Below are 27,036 nucleotides of genomic sequence, written 5' to 3' on the forward strand. Positions count from 1 at the left end.
GGTCCAACCCGGTACTAGCGAGGTGTACCTAATAAAGTATATGGTATATATAATTTAAAGAATTTGTTTGTGCCATAAGTAAATGTGTGAGCTGAGATATCACTAAGGAGTTATTCAGTGTGATTTTTCTATAAATGGATGGCTATTTACCTCTCCAAGGTTGCAAGGTCTTGTCCATTTTAGTCAACTTGTTATTGAAATTGATGGTAGTAAGTTCATTTATTTTGGGGATATGAATACCAAGTATGTCTACTCCTCCGTCAGCCCATTTTATCGGTAGGCAGCATGGTAATGAAAACGTTGTATCTTCCAGTGATCCAATACGTAGTGTAGTACATTTTTCATGATTAGGTTTTAATCCAGAGAGACAAGACAAATTGTCCAAGTCCTTAATAAACCCTAGCACTGATCTGGATTGAGGACTCATGAAAAAGCTTGAATCGTCCGCATACATTGACACTTTTGTGTTCAAGCCCTGAATATCTAATCCCTTGATCATATTATTGGATCTGATTTTAGTTGCTAGTATATCAATGACCATAACAAACAAATATGGTGACAATGGACAACCTTGTTTAACACTTCTTGACAGTTCAATTCTCTCTGAGAAGTACCCATTATTCATTATTTTACGCCTGGGGTTGCTATCCATAACTTGAACCCATTTGTATAAGAGATTCTCAAAAATTGAAGAAGTCAAGACATTTGTAAATAAATTCGACTAACACTATCAATAGCCTTTTTTGAAATCCACTATGAAGACCAGGCCTGGTTTCTCTGATGTTTCATAATTACTTATTTCAAGTAATTGTCCTATTACTTGTCATATTACCAATGTATCGTCCATGCAGAAATCCTGTCTCATCATGATGAATAATATCTGGTGAGACCTTCTTAATTCTGTGCGCTATACATTTTGCCAGGATTTTTGAATCACAACATTGTAGGGTAAGGGGCCTCCAGTTTTTTAAATAGACTGGGTCTTTATACTGACCACCCAGACCCTCTTCTGATCAGACCCTGCCTATCTGTTTGTTTAATCTATCCATTTTTGTAGGAATAGTTAAAACCAAGAATGGATCTTTCAGTATCTTAAAAAAAAAAGCCTGGTTATGCCATCAAGACCAGGGGTTTTTCCCGTCTGAAAAAACCTGATCTTTTGTAATTTGACCTTCACACAAATGTTTTTGTTCTGATGATGATAATTTAACATTATCTTTGGGAAATAAGTCATTGCAATGATCATCATTGAGGAGAATGGAGGAGACTGAAAAGAAAACGTATGCTTAAAATATTGCGCTTCGTCTTTCAGAATATCATTCGTGACGCGTGGTTTGTTGTGTCATTTGTAATGAATTTTTGTATATTGTTTTTGGTCGCATTTCTGTATTGAAGGTTGAAGAAAAAACATTATTTTTGTAATATACTGTACTTGATCGTTCTTGAATAAGTTCCTCCAGTTCTTTTTGTTTGTTTTCTAAATTGTTCTGTTCTTCTATTGTACAGCTTTAATCTGCATCCACTTGTCCTGTTAGTTTCTCTCTTTTTGTTATTGGCCTAATCTCTCTTAACCGGAATTGGTTTTGCTTTAATGATGAGTATTGAACTGAATGACCTCTGTGTCCCACATAATAAGAGGATCAGCTGTAACTACAGTAGGCAGGGGTTTGCAGCGGACTATATCTCAATGCCGCTGCTGCAGCAGACACACTGTGTGAAGGTGGTGACGAGCTGTGAAGGATGTTTGAGAAGAGAATGGTTTGCCTCATCAGAAACGTGATTTTGCCAATCTATTATAGCAGCTCATGAATTGCAGAGATGAAGAGTGGAAATGGTTTATATATCAGGTTATTTTAACGAGGACAGAGCAATGGCACCAACTCTCATGTGAAATGTTTTAGCGCAGTCTGACATGAATAAGTGAGTCGGCTTTAATAATGTGAAGTATTGATTACAGAATGAAGTTAGGAATTTTCATGTGAGACGGGAGTAAGGATGTTGGGATTGAGACTGGATAGAAAAGTAGCCTACAGTTGTTATCATTAAAACCGTCGTCATAGTGTGCACATATTCAGCAAGGGCAGCCTTCTCTCGTTCACACAATGTTGTAATAATAATGATGCATCTATTTTGTATAGTGCTGTTTTGAAGGGGGAGAGCGTGCTGGATAAATTGTCACGCTTTTGTTTGTTAATCGGAAAGCGATTTGACCTTGTTGTAAGCGGAGCTCAAGCAAGCACACGCACACAGACATTTAATTCCCCCTTCATCTTCCCCCACCCATTTGTTAACAATGGCCAGTAACTGGACACATTGTGCTTGTTTGTGCTGTTATTTGGTTTTGATTCAACACTGACGTTCTTGATCACCTTCCGGTTGATGGGTGAATAATGTAGTGGTTAGTGCGAGTGAAAAGCATGAAATGATCGGGTCTCCGGTAAATGACACAAGGCCTACAGCTGATTCACCCGAATGCCCCCGTCCGGACTCGTTAACGGCTCTGATCATGAGAGCAATCCCAACGCATCCAGACCTGCACTACAATCTAGCAGGAGCCTATGCGAACAAACACCACGACACAAAGTGATTGCATATAGGCTGTAGGAGTAGTCTAACCAGTGCGATATCTAGACTACCAGAGCGCAAGTTGCTATGAGTGGTGGAAGGTGAGCGAATTTGTCCGAAAATGTCATCTTCTGCTGTCCTATATAGGTTGTTATAATTAAGTGTCACAATAGGCTCTGCCAAATCCATGCGCACTTTATTGGAAAGCTGATATCTAATCATTGACAAATGAGGCTAAATCAGCTGGAAGTTTATGCAGTCGATCTGCCGGACAATTCATACAGTCGGCCATGCGTTCAATGTTTTTAATGATAACAACCAGGCACGTCTCCAGGCACTAAAATATGTAACATTAAAGGCTACAGTAAAATCAATGTTTGCATGTCAATCTGAAATCAATGGAATTGGTTAAATGAAGAACTTTACTGTTCTAGGGGAGGAGTGGCATTGGATTGTGCTCAGCATTCGAAATGTATCTCTCTAGTGGCTACATAAATTGCTTTTGTTTGTTAATGGGAAACGGATGTTAATGGGATTTGAGCTTGTAAGTGGAGCTCAAGCATGCCCACACACAGGAGCTGAATCAAAATGTGTAGCCGACAGGTCTTGAATGTCACATCAACAACTGTCCAAGGCTACAGCAAATGATATGACACCTATATGAAAGTACTTAATTTGTAGCCAACTATGATACATGATATGACGGACAGGGGCGAAAAAGAACAGTCAAATACAGACAGTAGGCAACTACAAATGACTCGTTGGATAGGAGGTGCAGCAGAGGTTGGCAATGGCATTATCAATGCCAAATACGCCACAATTCGCTAACCTTCCCCCACTGTCCTTAATGTATGGAATGTTACATGCGGCCGTACCCACTAATTCAATTGAAATGTATTTGAGCAGAGTGGACAGGCCTACCACTCTATTTGATGAGTGTTAATGTTTGCAATGTCTCCCATGGCCGTAGCCACTGATTCTATTCAAATGTCTTTAATACAGTGCATATTGTTAATGTGGAATGTCACATGTGGCCCTACTCACTGATTTACAAAGCCATTGTCCACAATTGTGCCTCTTCAATTTGTAGCAAACTATGATGCATGACGTACAAAGAGAAGTCAAATACAGACAGTATACAGACAACTACAAATGACTTGTTGTATACGGGCAGTAAAACTCTAGTCATTGCACATGGCATGTAAACATTTTTGATTGATTCATGAAGGCTCTCCATTTCAATCATGTGAAATACGTTCAAGGTGAACTCGCAGTGCCAGAGCAGAAAATTAATGACACAAACTGCGCTCTTTGCTGTGTGAGCGTGCTGGGTCCATCAACTGAGAAACATTATATCGATATGAATTAATAATGTGCAATTTTGCAGACACACACACATTCCATGTCTGACAGCATTTTATGAAGTGTCCATGAACACATGATTTGTTCTTAAATAGGGTTCATTTAACATTTCAATTTTCTCCGACCAGACAATAATTTTTCCAAAACAAAAAACAATTCATAAGCTACTCTTCACATAATTCATCAGGCGGCAATGTTTGTAAACACACTTTAAGCATATCAATTATGCTCAACGATGCCTCCCGGTGGTTGTTTTGCTGAGGTGAATGACCTGAAATAAAACTCACTCGTGCCGTCGCGGTACTCCTGCGACATCGTCACACTGGCGGCCAACTCCGGCCATCATCTGCTAAACCGTTAAAGTTATAGCTAGCTATACTTATTTCACCAATTACCTTTAATAATGGTAATTATTCTGTTATTATTCCAATGGATCCTGCTAAATTTCTACTAGAAAATACCATGATAATCATACTGCTATACATAAGTGTCCTCCGAAACATGCCCTAAAACTTCCCATCCCGGATTGCCCCTCTTGCGCCATCATCACCTTCCAACTTCTTAGTGCGTAATACTCCAACTGTACCATATGTAACCATGTTTGCACCCCCAATGCATCCAGTCCAAACCTAAAGGCCTGAGGCTGGGTCATGGGAGGTACATCTTCTCTATGGTCACTAGCCTAAAAGGCTGATGTTATGAGATGATTTCACTCGTCAATAACATAATAGAAAAGGGCAATAAACAGAAAACAAAACCAGAAACAAAGAGCTGACAAAGAAATAATAATAATAGCCAACAAGAAAAATAAATAAGAAAACAGAAAAACTATATCAACATGACTAAACACACACCAGTCAACACCAACTATCTTAATCGTTACCACAACGATAACAACAGCCACATTGACCTCAACACCAGCTACAGCCAAAGTACATCTGTAGCCTATAGTTTATCCCCAGTGAGGGGTCAGGCCAATTCCGTGCCCGCACACCCCCCGACATGCAGGTACCTTTGGGTACCTTTCTGCCAAATCGATGTGCCCTTTGGAAATCCAGCTTTTCAACCTGCTCCATTGTCATCTTGAATTGTTCTTTCATGAATGTGTTCACCTTATTTTCTGTCACCATGTAATCCTTGTGTTCTCCCTCTTCCACTCCCATTATGATGCTATTGTGGCGCTTACTTCTTGCGTGTCAAATATTGTAGATTTCATTTGCTTGTATTCGTTTGAGTTAGGGTTCTGTTCTGTTGTAGTTTGGAGGGTGCTCACCGTGGCTCAGAGGGCTTTGTGCTCTGTCTTCATCTGTTCTTTTCTCCAGACACCAGTGTTACAATTATTTGGATCTATCAAATTCAGAATTTATTATCATTCAACTAAGAATCAAATACAACAAAAACTTGCAAGTTGAGAGCAACAACACCCTCGTTGAAATGATCCCTCAATCCTCGTTGAAAAGGTGAAAAGAATTGCCCAAACCGTAGACTTACCAAAATCAACAGTTTGTAACATCATTAAAAAAGAAAGAAAGCACTGTTGAGCTTAGCAATCACAAACGGTCTTGGAGGCCAAGGAAGACTTCTTCTACAGTGGCTGACTGAAGAATGCTCACCATAATTAAGAAAAACCCCAAAATAACTGTCCCACAGATCAGGAACACTCTCCAGGAGGTAGGCTTGAATGTGTCAGAGACTACCCATCGCAGAATACATCACCAGCCGAACTACAGAGGCTTCACTGCAAGGCACAAACCACTAGTTATCCTCAAAAAGGATGGTCAGGTTACAGTTTGCTAAAAAGTACCTAAAAAGCCTGCCAAGGTCTGGAAAACGGTCTTGTGGACAGAAACCACAATATTTCACAGGTGAGGTGGTATGCTGATATTGGGCACTTCCTTTATTTTCTCCACACTTTACTTTTGCCATCACTCTGGTACATGTTCATATTTGTCTCATCTGTCTACAAGACTTCCAGGAGTCTGAAGGCTCATTTAGGTACTTTTTTAACAAAACCGTAGCTTGGCCAAGCATTCGGTCATCCACTGTAGAAGTCTTTCTTGGCCTACCAGACAGTTTGTGATTTCTGAACTCACCAGTGTTTTTCTTTCCTTTTTTAATGATGTTCCAAACTGATTTTGGTAGGTTTAAGGTTTTTACTATGTTTCTGATTTCTGATATTTCAGCCTCATAATGGCTTTCCTGACTTTCGTTGATATCTCTTTGGTCCTCATGTTGACAGACACCAATAGCAGACTCCAAAGGCAAACGCAAAGCCTAGAATCAATACTAGACGTTGAGAGCTCTTTTATGACTGCACAAATAACACACCTGACTAACTAGAAAGATATTAATTCCATTGTCAAGCCAATTGTCCCATTTACTTTTGCTACCCTGAAATAGGGGGGACTACGCATACATTTTTTTGTAATTTCTGAATGGTGAAACCAATATGGACACAAATACCATCAAACGAAAGCTGGAAATCTCTACTTTAACCATAAACCAATCATAGTAATTGTTTGATTTAAAATCCAAACTTTTGGAGTATTGAGCCAAAAGAAGGAAAATGCGTCACTCTCCCATTACTTACACAGGGCACTGTATACGATGGGATTCGTCATCTCTGTCGTCAATGTCTGAGATCCATGCAAAGTTCCAAAACAAGTCGATTGGAAATGAGATGAAGGGTTTGGAACCTGTTTTGCCAGCTCCAAGGGGAGAATTCTTTTTTTCTCTCTCTTCAGACAGATCTCAGTGGGTAAAGAGCTCTGAAGTGAACTGTGGGTATTGAAGAGCATTGTAGGCCCCAGGGTCAGAGGGGAGGAGATGAAATGAATTAAATTATGAGTCTAAGGCCCAATCCCAATACACCCCTTGCCCCTACCACTTAGCCCTACCCCTCCGATTTGCGCGTTCACACGTAGGGGTAGGGTATCCCGAATCTTGTTGGGATAGAGGGGTAGTGGGCGAAGTGGTAGGGCTACATGGCCCTTCAAACTGAGGTTTTTCAGAGGGACACTCAAAACTGAGTGTTATGAGAAATCTCCCAGGATGCCTTGCGAATCATCGGCAAGATGGAACAAAAGAACCACAATTGTAAGTATTTTCTTTGTTAATAAAGTTTAAAAAAATATAACTGTTGTATTATCTTAGTTTAATGTTGTTTGAATATATTTTGGACTTTTCTTTATCACAAACATAACAAAGAATCGCTAGTATGCTGATGTTTCTAGCTAGCTAGCTGACGTTACAACATTGTTTTAAGGCTGATTTGTGCATGACAGTCCCGCATTTTGACATACAGTGCATTCGGAAAGTATTCAGACCTTCACTTTTTCCACATTTTGTTGTTACAGCCTTATTCTAAAATGGATTAAATTCATTTTTTTCCCTCATCAATCTCCACACAATACCCCATAATGACAAAACCATTAGAAATGTTTGCTGATTTATTAAAAATAAAAAACTGATATCACATTTACATAAGTATTCAGACCCTTTACTCAGTACTTCGTTGAAGCACCTTTGGCAGCGATTACAGCCTCAAGTCTTCTTGGGTATGACGTTACAAACTTGGCACACCTGTATTTGGGGAGTTTCTCCCATTCTTCTCTGCAGATCCTCTCAAGTTCTGTCAGGTTCGATGGGGAGCGTCGGTGCACAGCTATTTTCAGGTCTCTCCAGAGATGTTCGATCGGGTTCAAGTCCGGGCTCTGGTTGGGCCACTCAAGGACAGAAACTTGTCCCGAAGCCACTCCTGTGTCTTGGCTGTGTGCTTAGGGTCGTTGTCCTGTTGGAAGGTGAACCTTCGCCCCAGTCTGAGAACCTGCTCCAGAGCGTTCAGGACTTCATGAAGGATCTCTCTGTACTTTTCTCAGTTGATCTTTCCCTCAATCCTGACTAGTCTCCCAGTCCCTGCCGCTGAAAAACATCCCCACAGCATGATGCTGCCACCACCTTGCTTCACCGTCGGGATGGTATTGGCCAGGTGATGAGCGGTGCCAGGTTTCCTCCAGATGTGTGACGCTTGGCATTCAGGCCAAAGAGTTCAATCTTGGTTTCATCAGACCAGAGAATCTTGTTTCTCATGGTCTGAGAGTCCTTTAGGTGCCTTTTGGCAAACTCCAAGCGGGCTGTCGTGCTTTTTACTGAGGAGTGGCTTCTGTCTGGCCACTCTACCATAAAGGCCTGATTGGTGGAGTGTTGCAGAGATGGTTATCCTTCTGGAAGGTTCTCCCATCTCCACAGAGGAACTCTGGAGCTTTGTCAGAGTGACCATTGGGTTCTTGGTCACCTCCCTGACGATGGCCCTTCTCCCCCTATTGCTCAGTTTGGCCGGGCGGCCAGCTCTAGGAAGAGTCTTGATGGTTCCAAACTTCTTCCATTTAAGAATGATGGAGGCTTACTGTGTTCTTGGGGACCTTCAATACTGCAGGCATTTTTTTGTACCCTTCCCCAGATCTGTGCCTCGACACAATCCTGTCTCTGAGGTCTATGGACAATACTCGTGGCCTGGTTTTTGCTCTGACATGCACTGTCAACTGTGAGACCTTATATAGACAGGTGTGTGCTGTTCCAAATCATGTCCAATCAATTGAATTTACCACAGGTAGTAGACTCCAATCAAGTCATAGAAATATCTCAAGGATGATCAGTGGAAACAGGATGTACCTGAGCTCAATTTCAAGTTTCATAGCAAAGGGTCTGAATACTTATGTAAATGTGATATTTCAGTTTTTTTATTTTTAATAAATTAGCAAACATTTCTAAAAACCTGTTTTTGCTTCGTCATTATTGGGTATTGTGTGTAGATTGATGAGGATTTTTTTTTTATTGAATCCATCTTAGAATACGGCTGTAACATAGCAAAATGTGGAAGAAGTTCAGGGGTCTGAATACTTTCCGAATGCACTGTATTTCCATGTGGCATTTGCATACTGATGACATATCAGGGTCTTGAAGGGTTGTCCCATTTCATTGAGGAAGATTTCAACCACTACCCCTTGTAACTCTGTTCCGGGAGGCACTCGAAAAAGAGAGGTGGGGGTAAAAATAAGAAATGGGATTGGGCCTTAGTCTTAACTTTGACGTTGTCAAGTCACTACTGTGTTGGTTTGCTGTCTTCCTGAGCCTGTTTTCACTGATATCAGTAGGATGAATACATGTTTTATCATCTCCATGAGGACCAGTGACTCAAACTCTGTGATAGTGAATGGTAATGCTGCTAACAAATTACACAACTCTGTGCCTCAGGTAACAGACATACAGGCCAGAGGGGCTTTGCTGACCTGGAGCGCTCCCACCAGACTTGAGAGTGAGGAAGGTAGTCCGGTAGCGGAGCGGAACGGAAGCCACCCTGAGCCCTTCAGTTATGAGGTGTCAATCTCCTACAGTGGCAAAGACGGGAAGTACAAGAGCACGTACAGGTAAGTACTGGCTCTATGCAATGCCACTAAGATGGGCACCAGTTTGCCCATCAAAGGCCAGTGAAACCAGCTTTTGTTTCTCCTGACTAAGTGAGCGAACATATTGCCTCTTCATTTTCAATGAAGAACAATTAACTACGTCTCTTGTCTTCTGTCTGATGATTTGTTTTTGTGTCATTCTCATGGATACAGTGGTGAAGAACTAAGTGCAACTTCACAAGACCTTAGACCAGCAACAGACTATCATGTCAGGTTTGTCCTTCTTTTCCTTCTCTGCTGGACACATGTCAACAAGGAGCTCATACTGTAGGCATGTAGAGTTTGTAACACTGTGCTGGTCCCTCCCCCAGGGTCCTGGCCATGTGTAACTGTTTACAGGGGAGCCCCTCTGAGGCTGTGCGCTTCACCACTCTCAGCTGTGAGCCGGACCCCCCAAGCACCCCCAGGAAGGCCTGTGGGACCAAGAGCACCCTTGTCCTCCAGTGGAAGGTACTGTAGCTAGCTCAACTTTTTTTGGTTACATCACAAGTCAGCCATTTCCCACTCTCTGTCAGATGAAGTGGTTGTGATTTTGAGACTAATCAAGATGTCTTTTCACAGGCTCCCTGTGACAACGGTTCCAAAATCCAAAACTACATTCTTCAATGGGATGAGGTACTGTCCGATTTACACGTGGATGAACAGCTAGTTATGTCCATGTTAAACTAATGATCACAGTGTGTAGTATGCACTGCATCCACCCATGCTTGTTTTTTTAAGTGTTATTACTCAAACTAACCGATTGTGTCATTTGCAGGGCAAGGGGACAGGGGTGTTTGAGCAGTGCTACTATGGACCTCAGAAGCAGTATAGAGTGACCAAGCTCTCACCAGCTTCAAGATACTCTTTCCGCCTCGCAGCCAAAAATGACATGGGTGATAGGTATGAGTCCCACTCTGTGCTCCTTTAAAATCGTACCAAATACTTAATACATGCCCCTTTTGCATCATGTATGTCTGCCTCTCACCCTGCTCTCCTCAGTGAGTTTAGTGAAGTGGTGGACCTGTTCACCTCATGCAGTGTGCCTACGCCACCCCTCCCTCCAGAGTTGGTTAAGGCAGGGGTCACCTGGCTGTGTCTGCAGTGGCAGAGACCCACAGGCTCTCCAAAGGAGGACGACATCTACTACGTCCTAGAGATGGAGGAGGAAGGCTTGGTAATGGCCTGCACTCAGTCCTATCCGACTGCTGTTCATACAAGCTAACACAAGTGACTCCCTGTAGCAAGTTACCTGGAGCCTGTCTTGAAAAGTATAGTGACTACCATAGAAAGAGACATTAAAAGGTTTTGAGAAGGGACTGCTCACCCAGTCTTTTTCTTTCCCTCATTTGTCTGTCACAGGGATATGGTTTCCAGCCAAGCTACGACGGCGATGAGCTCTCCTGCACTGTCAGGAACCTCCACAGGAGTACCATGTACAAGTTCCGGGTAAGACAGAGCCCTGCAGTCTGATTTGAACAGAGACAATGATCCTGTGGCTTAATAAAGACCGTGGCTCAGTGGCTGTGTGGAGGAGAGGGGCTCAGGCAGGGTGGGAGTGAGAAACACGGTGGGCCCTATGACTCATCCATCTTCAGGGTTCTAATGGCTTCTTAGTCTCCCAGTGCCGGCAGGGTGGCACAGACAACATCAGCAGGAGGAGTGGACTGGAACCGATCAAGCTGCTCACTGGAGGCATGGTGACTAATATTGTGGAAAAACAGCGCAACACTTTCCACAACCTTAGATTAAATTGGGAGGTTTTTGATATATTCTTATTGTTCAAAGCATCAAGGTAAAACCCAAGCTATTTTTCTTGCTACAGGTGTAATTGAAGCACTTTTCCAGTGGGCAGTTGATGGGGCAGGTTGGCAATTAGAGGACACCATTTTGGCAGACATGCCTTGATCAGTGCTATGGGTGTGGGATCAAAGATCCAGTTGGTTAGCCGCTTACCAGATGTTAGTACCAGATATCGCTGTGGGATACACCCCTTAATGATCCCACCTGCCACACTTTACCCTCAACAAACATGCTACACTATTGTCACTCTCAGACACACAAACACACTCTCTACCTCTGCTCTCACTCTCCCTGTTCTTTCTCTCCATTCCTCTCTGACTCATATCTGGGTGGTGAAATTGCCCTTCACCAGTTGCGGCCAGATCTTTTAGCGTTGCTAGGAGGATTGGAACGTGAAGCCATTGTATTACCCCAAACAAAATGTCATTGATCTCATCAAAGCTTCCTCTGTGTGTCTGAGATATTCATTAGCTACTCAGAGACCCTGCTCTCTCTCATATCCAATTATACCCCAGCACAGTATGATGGGAGGCTGGCTGCTGGGCAGGTTTGTATTTTTACAGTATGTGGAAAAGCTCTCTGTTAGCGCAGACGGAGATCTGCATATCTTAGCAAATGTGCCACTGTCTTTGTAGAAGTGCGGATGTCACTGAAGCAGATTCCCCTCATTGCCTTCTTCATTATTTTTTTGTGATTGGAGCTTTAACCCATTTGTGCCGACTGCCGCGCGACATCTACCGCCGGTTGCTGCGTTGCGCACATTTGAATTTACCGCCATTTTTGATTTGTCATAATTTTCATGAGGCGTGCAGCATATAATGCACTGTCATTGGTTCAAATACACGAGGCGGGTCTTGTTGATTTTTTAAAACCACGTGAGCACCCAAATGTCGTGTGGTTCGCCAAACGCACTTGTATGTCTGATTGATTTTCCGCGACACGACACGACATTCGGGTGCTCACGTGGTTTTAAAAAATCAACAAGACCCGCCTCGTGTATTTGAACCAATGACAGTGCATTATATGCTGCACTCATGAAAATTACGACAAATCAAAAATGCTGCGCTGCGCAGCAACTGGCGGCAAATTCAAATGTGCGTAACGCAGCAACCGGCGGTAGATGCAATGCTGCGTAGCGCAGCATCCGGCACAAATGGGTTAACAGAGCTATATTGACATGTATGGGTGGGTTTAAGAAGCTGAAGCTGTTTTGGTAGTCAATTAATCTGAGACCCTCTAAAAACAAAGATATTAATTCCAAAATTACATGAACTATTATCCTTGCATTAAGATAATAATCATAATAATAATATTAAGATGGACTCAATTCAATTTATTGAGTGATTTGTTGATGACATTTTAGCATTTTAGCTAATTTTAAGAGTGTCACAGCAAAGGGTCTGAACACTTATGTACATGAGGTATTTCTGTATTTCAATTTTTATAAATTTACTGAAATTTTTAAACCTGTTTTCGCTTAGTCATTCTGGGGTATTGTGGCAAATTCTTTTAATTTAATCCATTTTAAATTGAGTCTATAACACAACAAAATGTGGAAAAAGTGAAGGGGTCTGAATTCTTTCCGAAGGCACTGTAATAACCTGTGCAGAGATGACCCAGTTGACCTTATCTATGCAAACAGTTGATCATTTTTTTTATGTAAAAGACTTGACTCCTGACTGCCATTTGTTGTGTGTCCCCTGCAGGCGGTAGCATATAACACTGAGGGGAAGAGTAACCCTAGTCAGGTTGCAGAGTTCACCACCTGCCCAGACAGACCCAGCAGTCCCTGCAGACCAGTCATCAGAGGCAGAGTGCTGCCCATCAGCTTCAGGATGACCTGGGGTGAGAACTGCCACTGACTACTACTGGGGCTTCACATGTGATCAGAGGGCTGCTGCTTCAACTACTCACTGTCTTTTCTTTAACCTTTGACATGCACTGATCCAGCAGATGTCATACTATATGACTTGATTATGTTTTCCTCTCTTTTTAGAACCCCCTAAAGATAATGGCGGAGCAGAAGTGTCTAAATACATTGTGGAGATATCTGAAGGCTTGAGCGGTAAGTTTCAATTGATCATGGCAAAAATATTAGTGATGACTGCTAAATGGTATTTTGTGACACTGTAATGCGTGTACACATATCCAGGCTTGTTCTGGGAGCTGGCGTTCAGCGGGCCAGCCATGGAGCATGTGTGTGAGGGACTGAAGCCTGGCTGCTACTACCAGACCAGAGTCTACTGCATGAGCAAGGGGGGACAGAGCCCAGTGAGTCATACCCTACCACCACATGTGGCCAGGACAGTCAACACAGGCACATGACCTCGTAGCCAGATAACAGGGCACTGGTTTTCTGTTTTGCACTGTTACTCATTTCTCAGGAGCAGTCATAACCAACGTAAGAGCTGCCTGTTTATGTCTGGCATGCTCTGGGACTACTGAATTTGATCTGTTCCTATGGTTGATCTGATAAATAAGACATTAGTATTTCCTACTAGAGTAATTCCTGTTATGCACAGGCTCTATTTATGGACAGTTCTAATAAGAAATGGTCATTCAGCAATTAATTTACCCCTCTTCATGTGGAAGTACAGTACAAGACGAAGGGCTCCAATCAAGTAACTGTTGCATTTGTTTCTTAATTAGTTTAGTTCAACGCACTCTTCAATAATATCTTCATCAGTTCTTTCGGCGTGCATTTATTCATAACGGGCTTGTAAAGAAACATGACTCATGTTGGGAAGCTCATGTTTTTTTGGCACAGCAAGCTCACGTTTGCTGCCTTTTGTTGCAGAACTTGATAATCTGTAACACAGAGACTGATTGTAAAACACGAGCAGTGTTACTTTTCGTCTATAGAAGGATATGAATAGGGATACATTTATTTAAATGTATTTATTAAGATAGGACTATCGCTCACATGTATTGACCCTCGCAACCAGGGTTCGATCCCTGGTTCCGCAATTTCTGTCTTGTCATCCTGATCTTGTCTGTTTCCATCTCCATTTCCTACTCCCTAAGTAAATGTAATAAGATACAAAAGGGTGGTGGAATTTCGCTTGTATTGACAGATAATTCACTTTTGTTTCCTTGTAAATGTGGTAATATCAAAGACTAGATTCATTGTGTCAGAGAGAGCTTGAGGCTGTCAGATCCTAACTGCGTGTTGTCTCTCTGCAAGCTGTCGGAGACTCTGCAGGTCCAGACTCCCGCCGTGCCCCCAGGGCCCTGCCAGCCCCCCCGGGTGGTGGGCAAGCCCAAAGCCAGGGAGGTGCAGCTGCGCTGGGGTGAGTCACTCTCCCAATCTTTTTAAAACTTCCCTGTGTGGTGGAGTTTTAGTTTCTCTTCATGAATGTATTTGTTGGCGCCTTTGCCATGCTGTCTGATGCCGCAGGCCAGCACCGTGTGTGTGTGTCTCTGTCAGGCCCACTTCAGGTGGACGGGGGCAGCCCTGTGTACTTCTACAGCGTGGAGGTGTGTGGGCCGCAGGCAGAGGAAGGCAGAGAGGTTCACCAGGGCTCAGAGCTGGACTGCACCGTGAGCAGCCTACTGCCTGGCAGGACCTACTGCTTCCGCCTGCGAGCAGCTAACAAGGCCGGGGTGAGATGAGTTTGACCTATCAAACTAAATGGATGTGCTCTTGTGAATTTTGCTGTCTGTATACTATAACAATTTTTTCTCCTGAATGTATTTAACATGCAAGTTGAGATTGGCTGTGTGTGTGTGTGTGTGTGTGTGTGTGGGGGGGGGGGGGGGGGGGGACTGGTAGTATGGGCCCCTGTCCGAGCGCCTTGAAGTGACCACAGGCCCAGGTGCTCCAGAGCCCTGCAAGACACCTCACATTGCGTGCAAATCCCCCACTTGTACTGTGGTCAGCTGGGAGGTAAAACCTGGTTTTCAAATACAACAATAAATTATCACATATTGACATCCCTTTTCATTCTATTAAGAATCTTAATTTCCCCAGTGCACAGATTTGTTAAACCGTCAAAATGATGCACTCTTCATGAGTTTCAACGTTCCCCAGGCTCCTCCCTGTAACGGAGCCCCCGTGTCAGACTTCCGTCTGGAATGGGGTGCGGCTGAGGGGAGCATGCAGGCGTGCTACAGTGGTCCTGGGCTCAGCCATGAGATGAAGGGTCTGCTTCCTGCCACCAACTACTTCTGCCGGGTACAGGTAAGGCAACAGAAGAGAAGTCATCTGTTACTATCTAATCACAATGTCCTTTTCCAGCCTCAACAACAGTCATTTGTTGTGTATCAGGTGTGTCATCACAGTTTCAGATTCAAGATACAGAGGAGGAAGAACAGGAGACTTTTTGCACCGTTAAATCCACCCAGTGGTCAGAGATTGTTGGTGCATGCTAAGTTGGTATTGTGCAATGCATCTGACTGTTCAATTCATTGCTTCATGTTTTAACTGTATCTGTCCCAACTAAAATAAACCATTATAATAAGATACATATGTTTCCCTATGTCCCTGTAGGCTGTGAATGTGGCTGGCGTGGGGCCATTCAGTGAGGCGGTGCTGTGTCAGACACCCTGCTCTGTGCCTGCAGCAGTCAGCGGCGTCCAAGCCTTGAAGGAGGCTGAGCTCAGAGGGTACCAGACCTCCCTGGAGGAGGATGATGATGAGGGTCTCCCGGCATCTCCTTTGTACTCCCCCTCCACCTGTCTGGGCCTGCGCTGGGAGCCCCCCTGTGACCATGGGGCTGAAATCACCTCCTACCTGATTAACCTGGGAGAGCACCAGCCCATCGCCGTGGGCCCCATCACCAAATACATCATCCAGCACCTGCAGCCTGATGCCAGCTACAGGTAGACCACCACTTCTGTATCGGACAGAGTTCTATATCTATAGAGTTCAATAGGTGTGGGATCCATAAATTGATTGATTTATCCAGATAGCCTGAGCTATACCAGTTGCTGTACTGCCTGCTCTCAGTACATGACAGTCAACAGCCAACGGGGGGTGCGCCTGCGTGCGAGAAACCTCTGAAACCCTCCCGATCCTGTGTCCCTGTGCAGGATCAGGATCCAGGCCTTGAACAGCCTGGGAGCAGGCCCCTTTAGCCACACCTTTAAGCTCAAGACCAAGCCCCTGCCCCCTCAGCCCCCCCGCCTAGAGTGTACGGCTTTCAGCCACCAGACCCTCAGGCTCAAATGGGGTGACGGCCCTGCCAAGGCAGCCACCTCTGACGCCCTCCAGTACCAGCTGCAGATGGAGGACCAGAGCGGCAGGTCAGTGGCTCCACCCTGCGCTCTGTGGAAATATTTGAAATGTCTCATAGGGAAAAGCATCCAGAAAGATGAATGGTGATTTGGAGCTGTGTTCGGTTGTTTGTTTGGAAGTCATTGAAAATGACTCATCCAAAAGTGAACCATATCAGGAGATATCAATTCATGTTTCAGAAAAATGATTTGTTTTTCTTTCTTTTCTTTTTTTTGCTGCTCTCTCTCTTCTGTTCTTTGTACTGTGCAGATTTATACCCTTATCCAGAGGACCATGCCACACTCACAAAGTCCAGAGGCTTAATGAGTCTACCTCTTACGCGTTCCGCATCCAGGCCTTTAATGAGGCGGGCGAAGGGCCCTTCTCCAATGTTTACACCTTCACCACGCCCCATACTCCCCCTGCCCCTGTCAAAGGTATAGTACCAGCTCTTCATTCCTCTGTGGCTCATCTTCATCTTTTCCCCACACCCTCTACATTCATTCTAACAGTGACAGTGCTCAACTGTTAGCCTTCCATTAGTTAATTTTAACTCATTAAAAACCAATCCATGATTGTTAATATTGTTTTCTCTCCCTCTTGTCCCAAAGCTCCCCGAGTTGATCGCCTGGAAGACCACTCCTGTGAGGCCAGCTGGGAGGCTCTGCTGCCCATGAAGGGAGACCCAATCATCTACACCCTGCAGTGCATGATGGGAAACTCGGAGTATAAACAGGTAACAGTGCCTTACTGTAATTCTCCTATTCCTCTTGCTGCTCTAGATTTGTTTCTGTGGGTTTGATTCTCCTTCAACTTCTTCTCGCCTACCTAATATTATTTATTGTTTATAGGCTGAAACTGTATTACCTGAATGTTTTACCCATCTCTGACTCTCTCCATTCATCTCAGTAACCTATGCTTATCAAGAGACAAATGGATTGTGATTTATTTATTTATTTTTTAAGGCTAAATTTGTTTTACTATAGCTTTGTCGCTCCTCATCAATCTCTCCTCTTTTTGACCATTATCCAAAGGTCATTGATCCATGTGGGATCCCAGGTGTCTGGCCTCTCCCAGCACCACCATCTCCCTTGATGTGACACCCAAATCAAATAAGGGAGCTAAAATATGCTGCTGCCATTTTGCATGGGCTTTGTTCTTTTGTCGAATTACAGTCCCTCGACTTCTAGCAATGGAGCCAGTGGCAGGAGAAATTCTGCCCTTGCTCTGTCTAGGCATTACAGTTTGGAATTAGAATGTTTTTGCAAATAATGAGCATGATTAACTGGAGCTAAATGAATGAAAAGGCAATTTTGATGACTTGACCGGCTTTATAAGCACAAGTTCTGTTAGGGCTATTGAGTCTGTCCCCCTCATACACAGTGCTCCTAGTGGAAAAACAAGGGAGTTGTTGAAGAGGCTGGACAGTTCACTCTGTATAGTGCTGCGGCTGCTCTCAGATGGAACCAAATATATTGCGTGACCGTTCGGCAATCGTCGCAATGAATTGAGGCACGCTAAAACTGACCTTGTGCACACTGACCACGCTTGGGCAGGTTTTCTAGAACTACAATAATTTTTACATTTACATTTTTGACATTTAGCGGACGCTTTTATCCAAAGTGACTTTACAAGTACAGTGCCTATAGAAAGTCATAATACCCTGTGAAATCTTTACCTTTTGTCACATTACACCCTGGAAATTAAAATAAATCAAATCTAACTTTTTTGAGCTGTATGTACACATTATAACCATCATCAAAGTGAAAATAAACATTTTAAAAATTCTGGACAATTATTAAAAACGAATTAGTGAAATACCTGGTTTGGTTAAGTGATCAGCCCCTTAGAGTATACCATTATAAACTTGCTCAGGTGCAACCAATCAACTTCCAGATCAAACACCAGGCTAATTGCCCCCCACCTGACATCAATTGTAGTGGTTTTGATTACTTCAGAAAAAAACCAGCTGTTTCTTGAGGATTCCACTACTAGAAGTGCATGGTTCTGCAAATAATTCACCATGTTTGGAAAAGTACTTTCAAAAGGCCTCCGGGATAAAGTTGTAGGAAGGCACAAGTTAGGTGAAAGCTACAAAAAGATTTCAAAGGCTTTAGCTATCCCTCTGAGTACCGTTTAGAGCATCATTAAGAAGTGGAAGGCGTATGGCACCACCAACACCTTGCCTAGATCAGGCCGTCCGTCCAAACTGGATGACCGAGCCAGGAGGACATTGATCAGAGAAGCTACCAAGAGGCCAAAGGCAACTTTGAAGGACTTGCAAGTCTTTATGGCTGGGACTGGTCTGTCTGTGCATGTGACAACAATCTCACAAGCTTTACACAAAGCTGGCCTGTAAGGCAGGGTAGCAAGAAAGAAGCCTTTTCTGAAAAAGTGCCACAGTCAGTCTCGTTTGTGCTATGCAAAAACAGACCTGGAAGATTCTGTTGCCATGTGGAAAAAGGTTTTATGGTCAGACGAGACTAAGATTGAACTTTTTGGACTGAACACCAAACGCTATGTTTGGCGAAAACCAAACACAGCACACCACCCAAAACACACCATACCTACTGTGAAGCATGGTGGTGGCAACATTATGTTGTGGGGATGTTTCTCTTCAGCGGGGACTGGGGAATTGGTCAGGATTGAAGGGGAAATGGATGCTGCCAAGTACACCCAAATTCTTGAGGACAACCTGCGTCCCTCTGCTGGACAGCTGAAGATGGGCAGGTCATTCACCTTCCAACACGACAACAATCCTAAACATACCGCCAAAAGAACGACGCAGTGGCTTAAGGATAGAAAGGTGAATGTCCTTGAGTGGCCAAGTCAGAGCCCTGACTTAAATCCGAAAATCTGTGGATGGACTTGAAGAGAGCGGTCCATCACCGCTCACCACAGAATTTGACTGAACTCGAACAATTCTGCAAGGAAGAATGGGCAAATATTCTCCAATCTAGGTGTGCAAAGCTAGTAGAGACATATCTAAACAGATTGATGGCTGTAATTGCAGCAAAAGGTGGCTCTACAAAGTATTAAATTAGAGGACTGATGAGTTTTCCAACCCTGTTATTCTTGTTTTTCATTTTTTAATAAATTTTCAGAACTGTCGCCTTTTTTTTCATTAGTTTGATGTTGTATGCCTAAATTTGTACATAAAGCTTTTTTTTTTTTTATGGGTTTTGATTTCAGGCTGTACGACAAATATAGTAACTATTTCAAAGGGGTATGATGACTTTCTATAGGCTCTGTACATCAGCCATCATAAGAAATGGCAGTCACAATGAGGAAGGAAGGATAAAGAAATAAAAAATATTATTAACAGTAGAGGAACTGTACAGAGGGGTCGTGGGGGTGAAGAGATCTTTAGGAGGAACAGTCAAGATGTAGTCTGAAGAGATGGGTCTTCAGTCTTCGGCGGAACATAAGTGACTCTGCAGTCCTGAGAGCAGTGGGAAGCTTGTTCTTCCACCGGGGCGCCAAGACTGTGAAAAGCTGTGACTGAACAGCGCGACTGCTACACCCTTGTAGAGGCGGCGGTGTCAGGCGGCCAGCCGAAGTGGAAGAACGGAGTGATCGAGCAGGGGTTTGGTGGCTGACCATTGCTTGCAAGCTGGGTAGGGGCTGTTCCCTTTACCGCCCGGTAGGCGAGTACCAGGGTCTTGAATCTGGTGCGAGCTGCTACCGGGAGCCAGTGAAGGGTGCGTAGGAGGGGGGTGACGTGGGAGAATGGGCAGCAGCATTCTGGATGAGCTGCAGAGGTCTGATGGCGGAGGCGGGGAGCCCGGACAAGAGTGGGTTGCAGTAGTCAAGGTGTGAGATCACAAGTGCCTGGACCAAGAGTTGTGCTGCTTCTCTCGTGGGGAATGGATGTATCCTTCGGATGTTAATGCAATGATCCAGTTAGTATTACAAAAACTTGAAATTCAAATGTGAACATTCAGTTCTTATTTTGGCAGCTTGGGACATAATATTTTATTATTATTTTTCTGTAATATTCTGGTTTATCGTGATGCCATTCTGTCTATTTGGGCCATCATCTGTCAATGATCAACATCAATATATGTTATTTAGCTGACGCTTTTATCTAAAGCGACTTACATTATAGTGAGTGCATACATTTCAGTATATATGGTCCCAGCAGGAATCAAACCCACAGCCTAAGTGTTGTTAGCGCTATGCTCTACCAACTGAGCCACAGCGGACCACAGATGCCAAGATTGCATTTGTTTTACAATTTATAGGCTACTTTTATCAATAATTATTGTTATTGTTTATCAACTATAATTTAGCCAGTGAGTGTGTTGTTTGCCTCAAGGGTGGAAGCATGATTTGTGAAATAGACATACAGTGCCTTCGGAAAGTATTCAGACCCCTTCACTTTTTCCACATTTTGTGGTGTTAGACTCAATTTAAAATGGATTAAATTAAAATAATTTGCCATCAATCCACACACAATACCCCAGAATGACAAAGCGAAAAAGGTTTTTAGAAATGTCAGTACATTTATTAAAATTGAAATACAGAAATACCCTTGTACATAAGTATTTAGACCCTTTGCTATGACATGAAATTAGCTAAAATGCAAAAATGTCATCAACAAATCACTCAGTAAGTTGAATTGAGTCCATCTTAACCCATTTGTGCCGGATGCTGCGCGACGCAACATTGCATCTACATTGCGCCACGCAGCAACTGGCAGTAGATTCAAAGTTGCGCAATGCAGCAACCGGCGGTATTCGTCGCGCGGCATTCGGCACAAATGGGTTAATGCAAGGATAATAGTTCGTCATAGATAATAGTTCAATTAATATCTTTTTTTATAGGGTCTCTGATTTGCATAGGAATCAGTTACACACTGTGTGGATCAGGTTGTCATTACAAACTGAGTGTGGGGGGACATGCAGCGTTCGGCCTGTAGAAAATGGAGAGGAACACAAATGTAATCATTTTAAATTGAGTCTAACACCACAAAATGTGGAAAAAGTGAAGGTCTGAATATTTTGAAATGGCACTGTACATTTCCTTGAGACATACTGCAATAACACAAATTAACACTTGATCAGGAACTGTTCTGACATTGTTTCTGGCAACACAGGACTATACATTTGATCGTTATGGCTTTAATAAGGAATTAATTTTACTGTTATGCTTTATTTTAGGTTGTAACCAGAGACAACGTTGAATCGGGAGTTGGTTTGAAAGTCAGGAGAAGCGTGAGTGAGATGCGCAGCAGTTACAGTCAGCAGTAGGAGGCAGGAGCAGCAGAAGTGTTGTCATTTTTAAAATGAAGCATAGTATTCGTGAACCGTTGTTGGCTACCCGCCAAAGTGGCTGGTAAGATTTACAGATTTACCCGCCAATGCTAAAATCTACCTGCATTTGGCGGGTGTTAATTTTTTCCCCTCGTATCCAATGAGTCATTTGTAGTTGCCTAACTGTCGGTATTTTACCATTCTTTTTCTCCCCTGTCCATCACAGTTGGCTACAAATTAACAATTTTCATATCGGTGTCATGTCATTGTTGTAGCCTTGGACAGTTCTTGATGTGTGACATTCACGATCTGTAGGCTAGACATTTTGCTGCAGCTCCTGTGTGCTTGCTTGAGCTTATAACAAGCTCAAATCGTTTCCCATTAACAAACAAAAGCGTGATCACGAGCCACTAGACCGTCTTGCTCTATGGCAAGAGATCAAATTCGAATGCTGAGTATAATCCAGGCCCACTCCTCCCTTAGAACAGTAAAGTTCTTAATTTAATGAATTCCGTTACATCATAGAAGATTGACTTGCAAACATACACTCACCGGCTACTTTATTAGGTACACCTGTTCAACTGCTCGGTAACGCAAATATCTAATCAGCCAATCACATGGCAGCAACTCAATGCATTTAGGCATGTAGACATAGTCAAGATGACCTGCTGAAGTTCAAACCGAGCATCAGAATGGGGAAGAAAGGTGATTTAAGTGACTTTGAACGTGGCATGGTTGTTGGTGCCAGACGGGCTGGTCTGAGTATTTCAGAAACTGCTGATCTACTGGGATTTTCACGCACAACCATCTCTAGGGGTTACAGAGAAGGGTCCGAAAAAGAGAAAATATCCAGTGAGCGGCAGTTCTCTGGCGAAAATGCCTTGTTGATGCCAGAGGTCAGAGGAGAATGGCCAGACTGGTTCAAGATGATAGAAAGGCAACAGTAACTCAAATAAACACTCGTTACAACCAAGGTATGCAGAAGACCATCTCTGAACGCACAACACATTGAAGCAGAACCTTGAAGCAGATGGGGTACAAAAGGGGGTCCAACCCAGTACTAGCAAGGTGTACCTAATAAAGTGGCCGGTGAGTGTAGATTTTATTGTAGCCAACAAGTTTAAAAAAGAAAAAAAAAAAGAATTTAGAGAACTAATCAATTCCAGAATTTCCATTCAGAAAAATAATAAAATGGTTGTGTTAATTTATGCATTCCAAATTATTTTAGGTTACCCAGCTTGGAAGTGTGGGCTTAACCCATTTACTCCTAAAACGCCTGCTAAAAATGGTATTCTAGGATAAATGTCCTTATCGCCTGAGGGTTTTCCGAAAAAATACTAAGAATTGTCAACGTCTACCAAAACCTTAATATCTAAGCCTCTGTAGCACATAGAAACATGAAATAAATTGCATTTTAAAGGTAATAATCACAGGTTGTATTAAAACATGCTCCCTTAGGACTAACATACCAACACATTTTTCAAAAAATCCTCAAAATCAGGGGAAGAAAAAATATATTGTATTTGATTTATTTATATAACAAATAACATTTTAAACATGCCAACACACAGACCAAGGCACCTTGGTATGAGAGAGAGGTGGGAAAGGAGTGGGGAAGAGTGGGGAAGGAGTTGGGAAAGTCCTGAGGTGGAACTGGGAACAGTCTCAGTTTCACTATATCCTGAATCGAAGGACGTGGTGCATGAAGCACTCGCGGTGCAGAGGAACGTCACACTGCCTGCACCCCATTAGAGTTGACCCAGGACGCACGTTGGTGCCGTGGTGCTTCAGAGAACACTCCCTACAGGTCTTCCTCTTATTGTTAATCTGGACCAGGTCATGCTCAGCAGAAGCTCCAGCTGGGGTGGTGGGGAGCACCTGGGGAGCAGTTCTTGCAGTGACGGGGACGATTAGCTCCATGGTCAGATCCTCCAGCCAGTCCTTGTAGCCGCCCCTCCTATACTTCCACTCGGCTCCTCCTGCAGACCTGGCAGCCACAAAGGCATTGTAGCACGCCACCGTAGCAAAGTAAAAGAACAGCCTCCTCCACCACTTTGTAGACCGATGTTGGATCTGGTAGTAGCCCACCATCTGGTCCAGAAGGTCTACCCCCTTCATATGTTGCTGATAGTCAGCAAGGCATGCTGGCACCCGAACCTCCATCTGGCGTTGACCATTGGCCTTCCTCCTCACTGACCCATAAGCTGTCGGGTCATGGTAGTTGGAGAGGACCATCACTGCCTTGGTGTCCTGCCAGATGCAGAAGGTCAAGTCATCCCGCTGCGCCACCTTGAACTCATGCCTGTTCAAGCCAGCCTGCTTTGTAAGGTCCTTGTTCTTGGGGAGGTCCTTCCTGTTGGCACGCACCGTTCCACAAACTTGCACCCCCATCAACTTCACACCGGTGTAGAAGTTGTCCATGTATACGGACAGGTTGGACCCAAAATAAGGTGTCGCCAGGTCTGAGACTATCCGGTGAGCCAGGTCTTTCTCCATCTTACCCTGAATGGCCCCCGTGTACACCTGAAAATTGGTGACATAGCCTGTATTGCTCTCCACCATGACCCACACCTTTATTCCCCACTTCACCGGCTTCATGGGGAGGTACTGCCGGAAGCCCAGGCGTCCCTTGAACTTTACCATGGACTCATCCACGGTCACGAAGCCATTGACCTCATAAAGTGCCTGGAATCTAACCAGGAGGAGGTCCATGAACCCCCGGAGCTTCCAGAGCTTGTCCGATTTGTCCACGGCAGGGTCCATGTTATCTTGGAGATGGAGATATCTGAAAATGCATGTGGTAAGATTAATGAGTTTAAGCCTAACATGTATTGCCATCATTGTATTTATTTATATGTATTTAGTAAGAGAACGGAACTCGGAAGAGAGCGCAAGAAAAGAAAACACAAATCATTACCTCCAGATCATGTCAAAGCGGTCCCTTGCCATGGCCTTGGGGACGTGGGTCTGGTACAACCATTTGGTCTGCCTCCAGTAATCCCTGCGTGCTGGCAGCTTCAAAATGCCGAAGGTGAAACACAGACCGACAAATGTCTTCATCTCCGTTTTGGAGACAGGGTTCCACTTGGAGTTGGTGGGGGTCTGACCGCGCGTCTCTTCAGCGTACCGATTCATTTCCGTCACCAACATGTCCCAAAGCTCATCGGTAAAAATTCGCGAAAAGACATCCAGGGGGCTAGCGTCCACGGGGATCGGCTGCTTCACCCCCGGTTTTCGGGTGAACTGTTTCGCATTGCGCGGCTGGTAACCCTCGGTTTTCCAGTCTACCTGGAATCCGAGAAAGTCGTCGTCCTCCTCCTCCTCTCCGTCTGTCTCGAAATCCCACTCCTGCGCTCTATCCAAAGGATCATCAGGTAGATAATCATCCTCTACCTCCTCCTCCCTCTCAAACTCCTCAATCTCTCCCAACTCTATGTCACTGCCCTCGCTGTCAACATTTTCCTCTGCCGTAGCCATTTCGCCGCTCTCGAAATAAAATCTACAATAAACGCACGTGTATGTCTGATTGATTGATGTGATTTTCGGCGAACCACACGACATTTGGGTGGTCACGTATTTTAAAAAAATCAACAAGACCCACCTCATGTGTATTTGAACCAATGACAGTGCATTATATGCTGCACGCCTCATGAAAAATACGACAAATAAAAAATGCTGCGCCACACAGCATCCGGCAGGAGAGGCAATGCTGCGCTACGCAGCAACCGGCGGGAGAGGCAATGCTGCGTCGCGCAGCATCCGGCACAAATGGGTTAAAGAGTAGGCCTAACCAGTGTGATATCTAGGTTACCAGAGTGCAAGTTGCTATTTGTATATTAAGGAGTGAGCTAAGATAGAGGGACTTGTAAATACTTACAGTGCCCTCCATACATATTGGAAATACGGGGGCCGAATGAACGGCTCTTCTCGGTAAAAGATCCAGCTCGCTGAAAAGACTCTGAATGCTACCGCACACACATCTTACAGACAGCCAGGGGGGAGAGGGTACGGGCAGTCAAGATGTGTTTGGCTATGTAGGGGTAGAGTAGAGACACTCAAAAGTGTGAATTTCTGCCCTGAGAGCGAGTAATCTTGCCAAATTATATTTTGAACTGAATTTGAAATCTGAGTTATGTTTGTACTCTGTACTAATCAATCCTATCATAATTTTTCGTTAAGTATTGTGGGTGGTATTGTTTGAAAATAATGTCAATAGTTGGCCTAGCTGGGGATGTATTTTTATTGATGATCACCAAAGCTTGGGTGAATGTTCAAGACTCTGAATGGTCATAGACTGCTGATTCCAGTGATGAGCCTTTTTCAGGGGTACTGAATTTGGCACCCATTTCTGAAAGCAAACACTTTTTATGCATAGTCCCCCTATTTCAGGGCACCCAAAAGTTTTTTGTTTTTTTAAAATATATTTTATTAGCAGGGGAGAACTTGTACAGGGGGGTAGCAGGGGAGAGGAGGTCTCGGGGTTAGGGTTAGTATAGGGGGGGTAGTGAGGGTGAAGCGGTCTTTAGGAGAGACTGTTAAGATGTAGCTTGAAGAGATGGGTTTTCAATCTACGGCGGAAGATCGGAAGGGACTCTGCAGTCCTGACCGTTGTGGGAAGCTCATTCCACCAGCGGGGCGCCAGGACAGTGAAAAGCCGTGACCGAGTAGCGCGGCCACTGCATCCACGTAGAGGCGGCGGTGCCAGGCGGGCAGCCGAGGTGGACGAACGGAGTGATCTTGCAGGGGTTTGGGGGCTAACCATTGCTTGCAAGTAGGGAGGGGCTGTTCCCTTTGCCCGCCCGGTAGGCAAGCACCAGGGTCTTGAATTTGATGCAAGCTGGTGGTGAGCTCAGAAATCGCAAACGGCCTGGTAGGCCACAGAAGACTTCTATAGTGGATGAAAACCCCAAACAACTGTCCCACAGATCAGGAACACGCTCCAGCAGGTAGGCGTGGATGTGTCAGAGACTACCATCCGCAGAATACGTTACCAGCCGAACTACAGAGGCTTGACTGCAAGATGCAAACCACTAGTTAGCCACAAAACAGGATGGCCAGGTTACAGTTTGCTAAAAAGTAATGAAAAGAGCCTGCAGAGTTCTGGAAAAGGGTCTTGTAAGGTCCATGACCTTAATGTGCTTCTTCTTGAGCCACTCCTTTGTTGCCTTGGCTGTATGTTTTGGGTCATTGTCATGCTGGAAGACCCATCCACGACCCATCCTCAGTGCTCTGGCTGAGGGAAGGAGGTTCTCGTCCAAGATCTTATGGTACATGGCCCCGTCCATTGGCCCCTCAATGCAGTGTCGTCCTGTACCCTTAGCAGAGAAACAACCCCAAAGCATAATGTTTCCACCTCTGTGTTTGACGGTGGTGATGGTGTTCTTGGGATTGT

General features: G+C 44.1%; 1 protein-coding gene across 2 annotated transcripts in view; it reads left to right on the forward strand.

Annotated features, from left to right (window-relative positions):
* Positions 1–27,036, forward strand: part of LOC310823863 (fibronectin type-III domain-containing protein 3A-like) — a 90,875-nt gene that overhangs the window by 51,004 nt on the left and 12,835 nt on the right. The window contains exons 8-26 of one of the 2 annotated variants that reach the window (XM_083696746.1): positions 9,181–9,353; positions 9,546–9,605; positions 9,704–9,842; positions 9,954–10,007; positions 10,150–10,274; positions 10,374–10,548; positions 10,734–10,820; positions 12,881–13,019; positions 13,171–13,239; positions 13,327–13,445; positions 14,359–14,464; positions 14,602–14,777; positions 14,947–15,060; positions 15,205–15,354; positions 15,664–15,995; positions 16,206–16,418; positions 16,660–16,826; positions 17,001–17,125; positions 21,552–21,605. In XM_083696746.1, the coding sequence (XP_083552872.1) occupies positions 9,181–9,353; positions 9,546–9,605; positions 9,704–9,842; positions 9,954–10,007; positions 10,150–10,274; positions 10,374–10,548; positions 10,734–10,820; positions 12,881–13,019; positions 13,171–13,239; positions 13,327–13,445; positions 14,359–14,464; positions 14,602–14,777; positions 14,947–15,060; positions 15,205–15,354; positions 15,664–15,995; positions 16,206–16,418; positions 16,660–16,826; positions 17,001–17,125; positions 21,552–21,605 (2,577 nt within the window). The remainder of the gene's footprint in view (positions 1–9,180; positions 9,354–9,545; positions 9,606–9,703; positions 9,843–9,953; positions 10,008–10,149; positions 10,275–10,373; positions 10,549–10,733; positions 10,821–12,880; positions 13,020–13,170; positions 13,240–13,326; positions 13,446–14,358; positions 14,465–14,601; positions 14,778–14,946; positions 15,061–15,204; positions 15,355–15,663; positions 15,996–16,205; positions 16,419–16,659; positions 16,827–17,000; positions 17,126–21,551; positions 21,606–27,036) is intronic. The other variant, XM_083696747.1, reaches the window with a different exon arrangement.

The sequence above is a fragment of the Argentina silus genome (assembly GCF_951799395.1).
Source record: "Argentina silus genome assembly, chromosome: Y".
Lineage (NCBI taxonomy): Eukaryota > Metazoa > Chordata > Actinopteri > Argentiniformes > Argentinidae > Argentina > Argentina silus.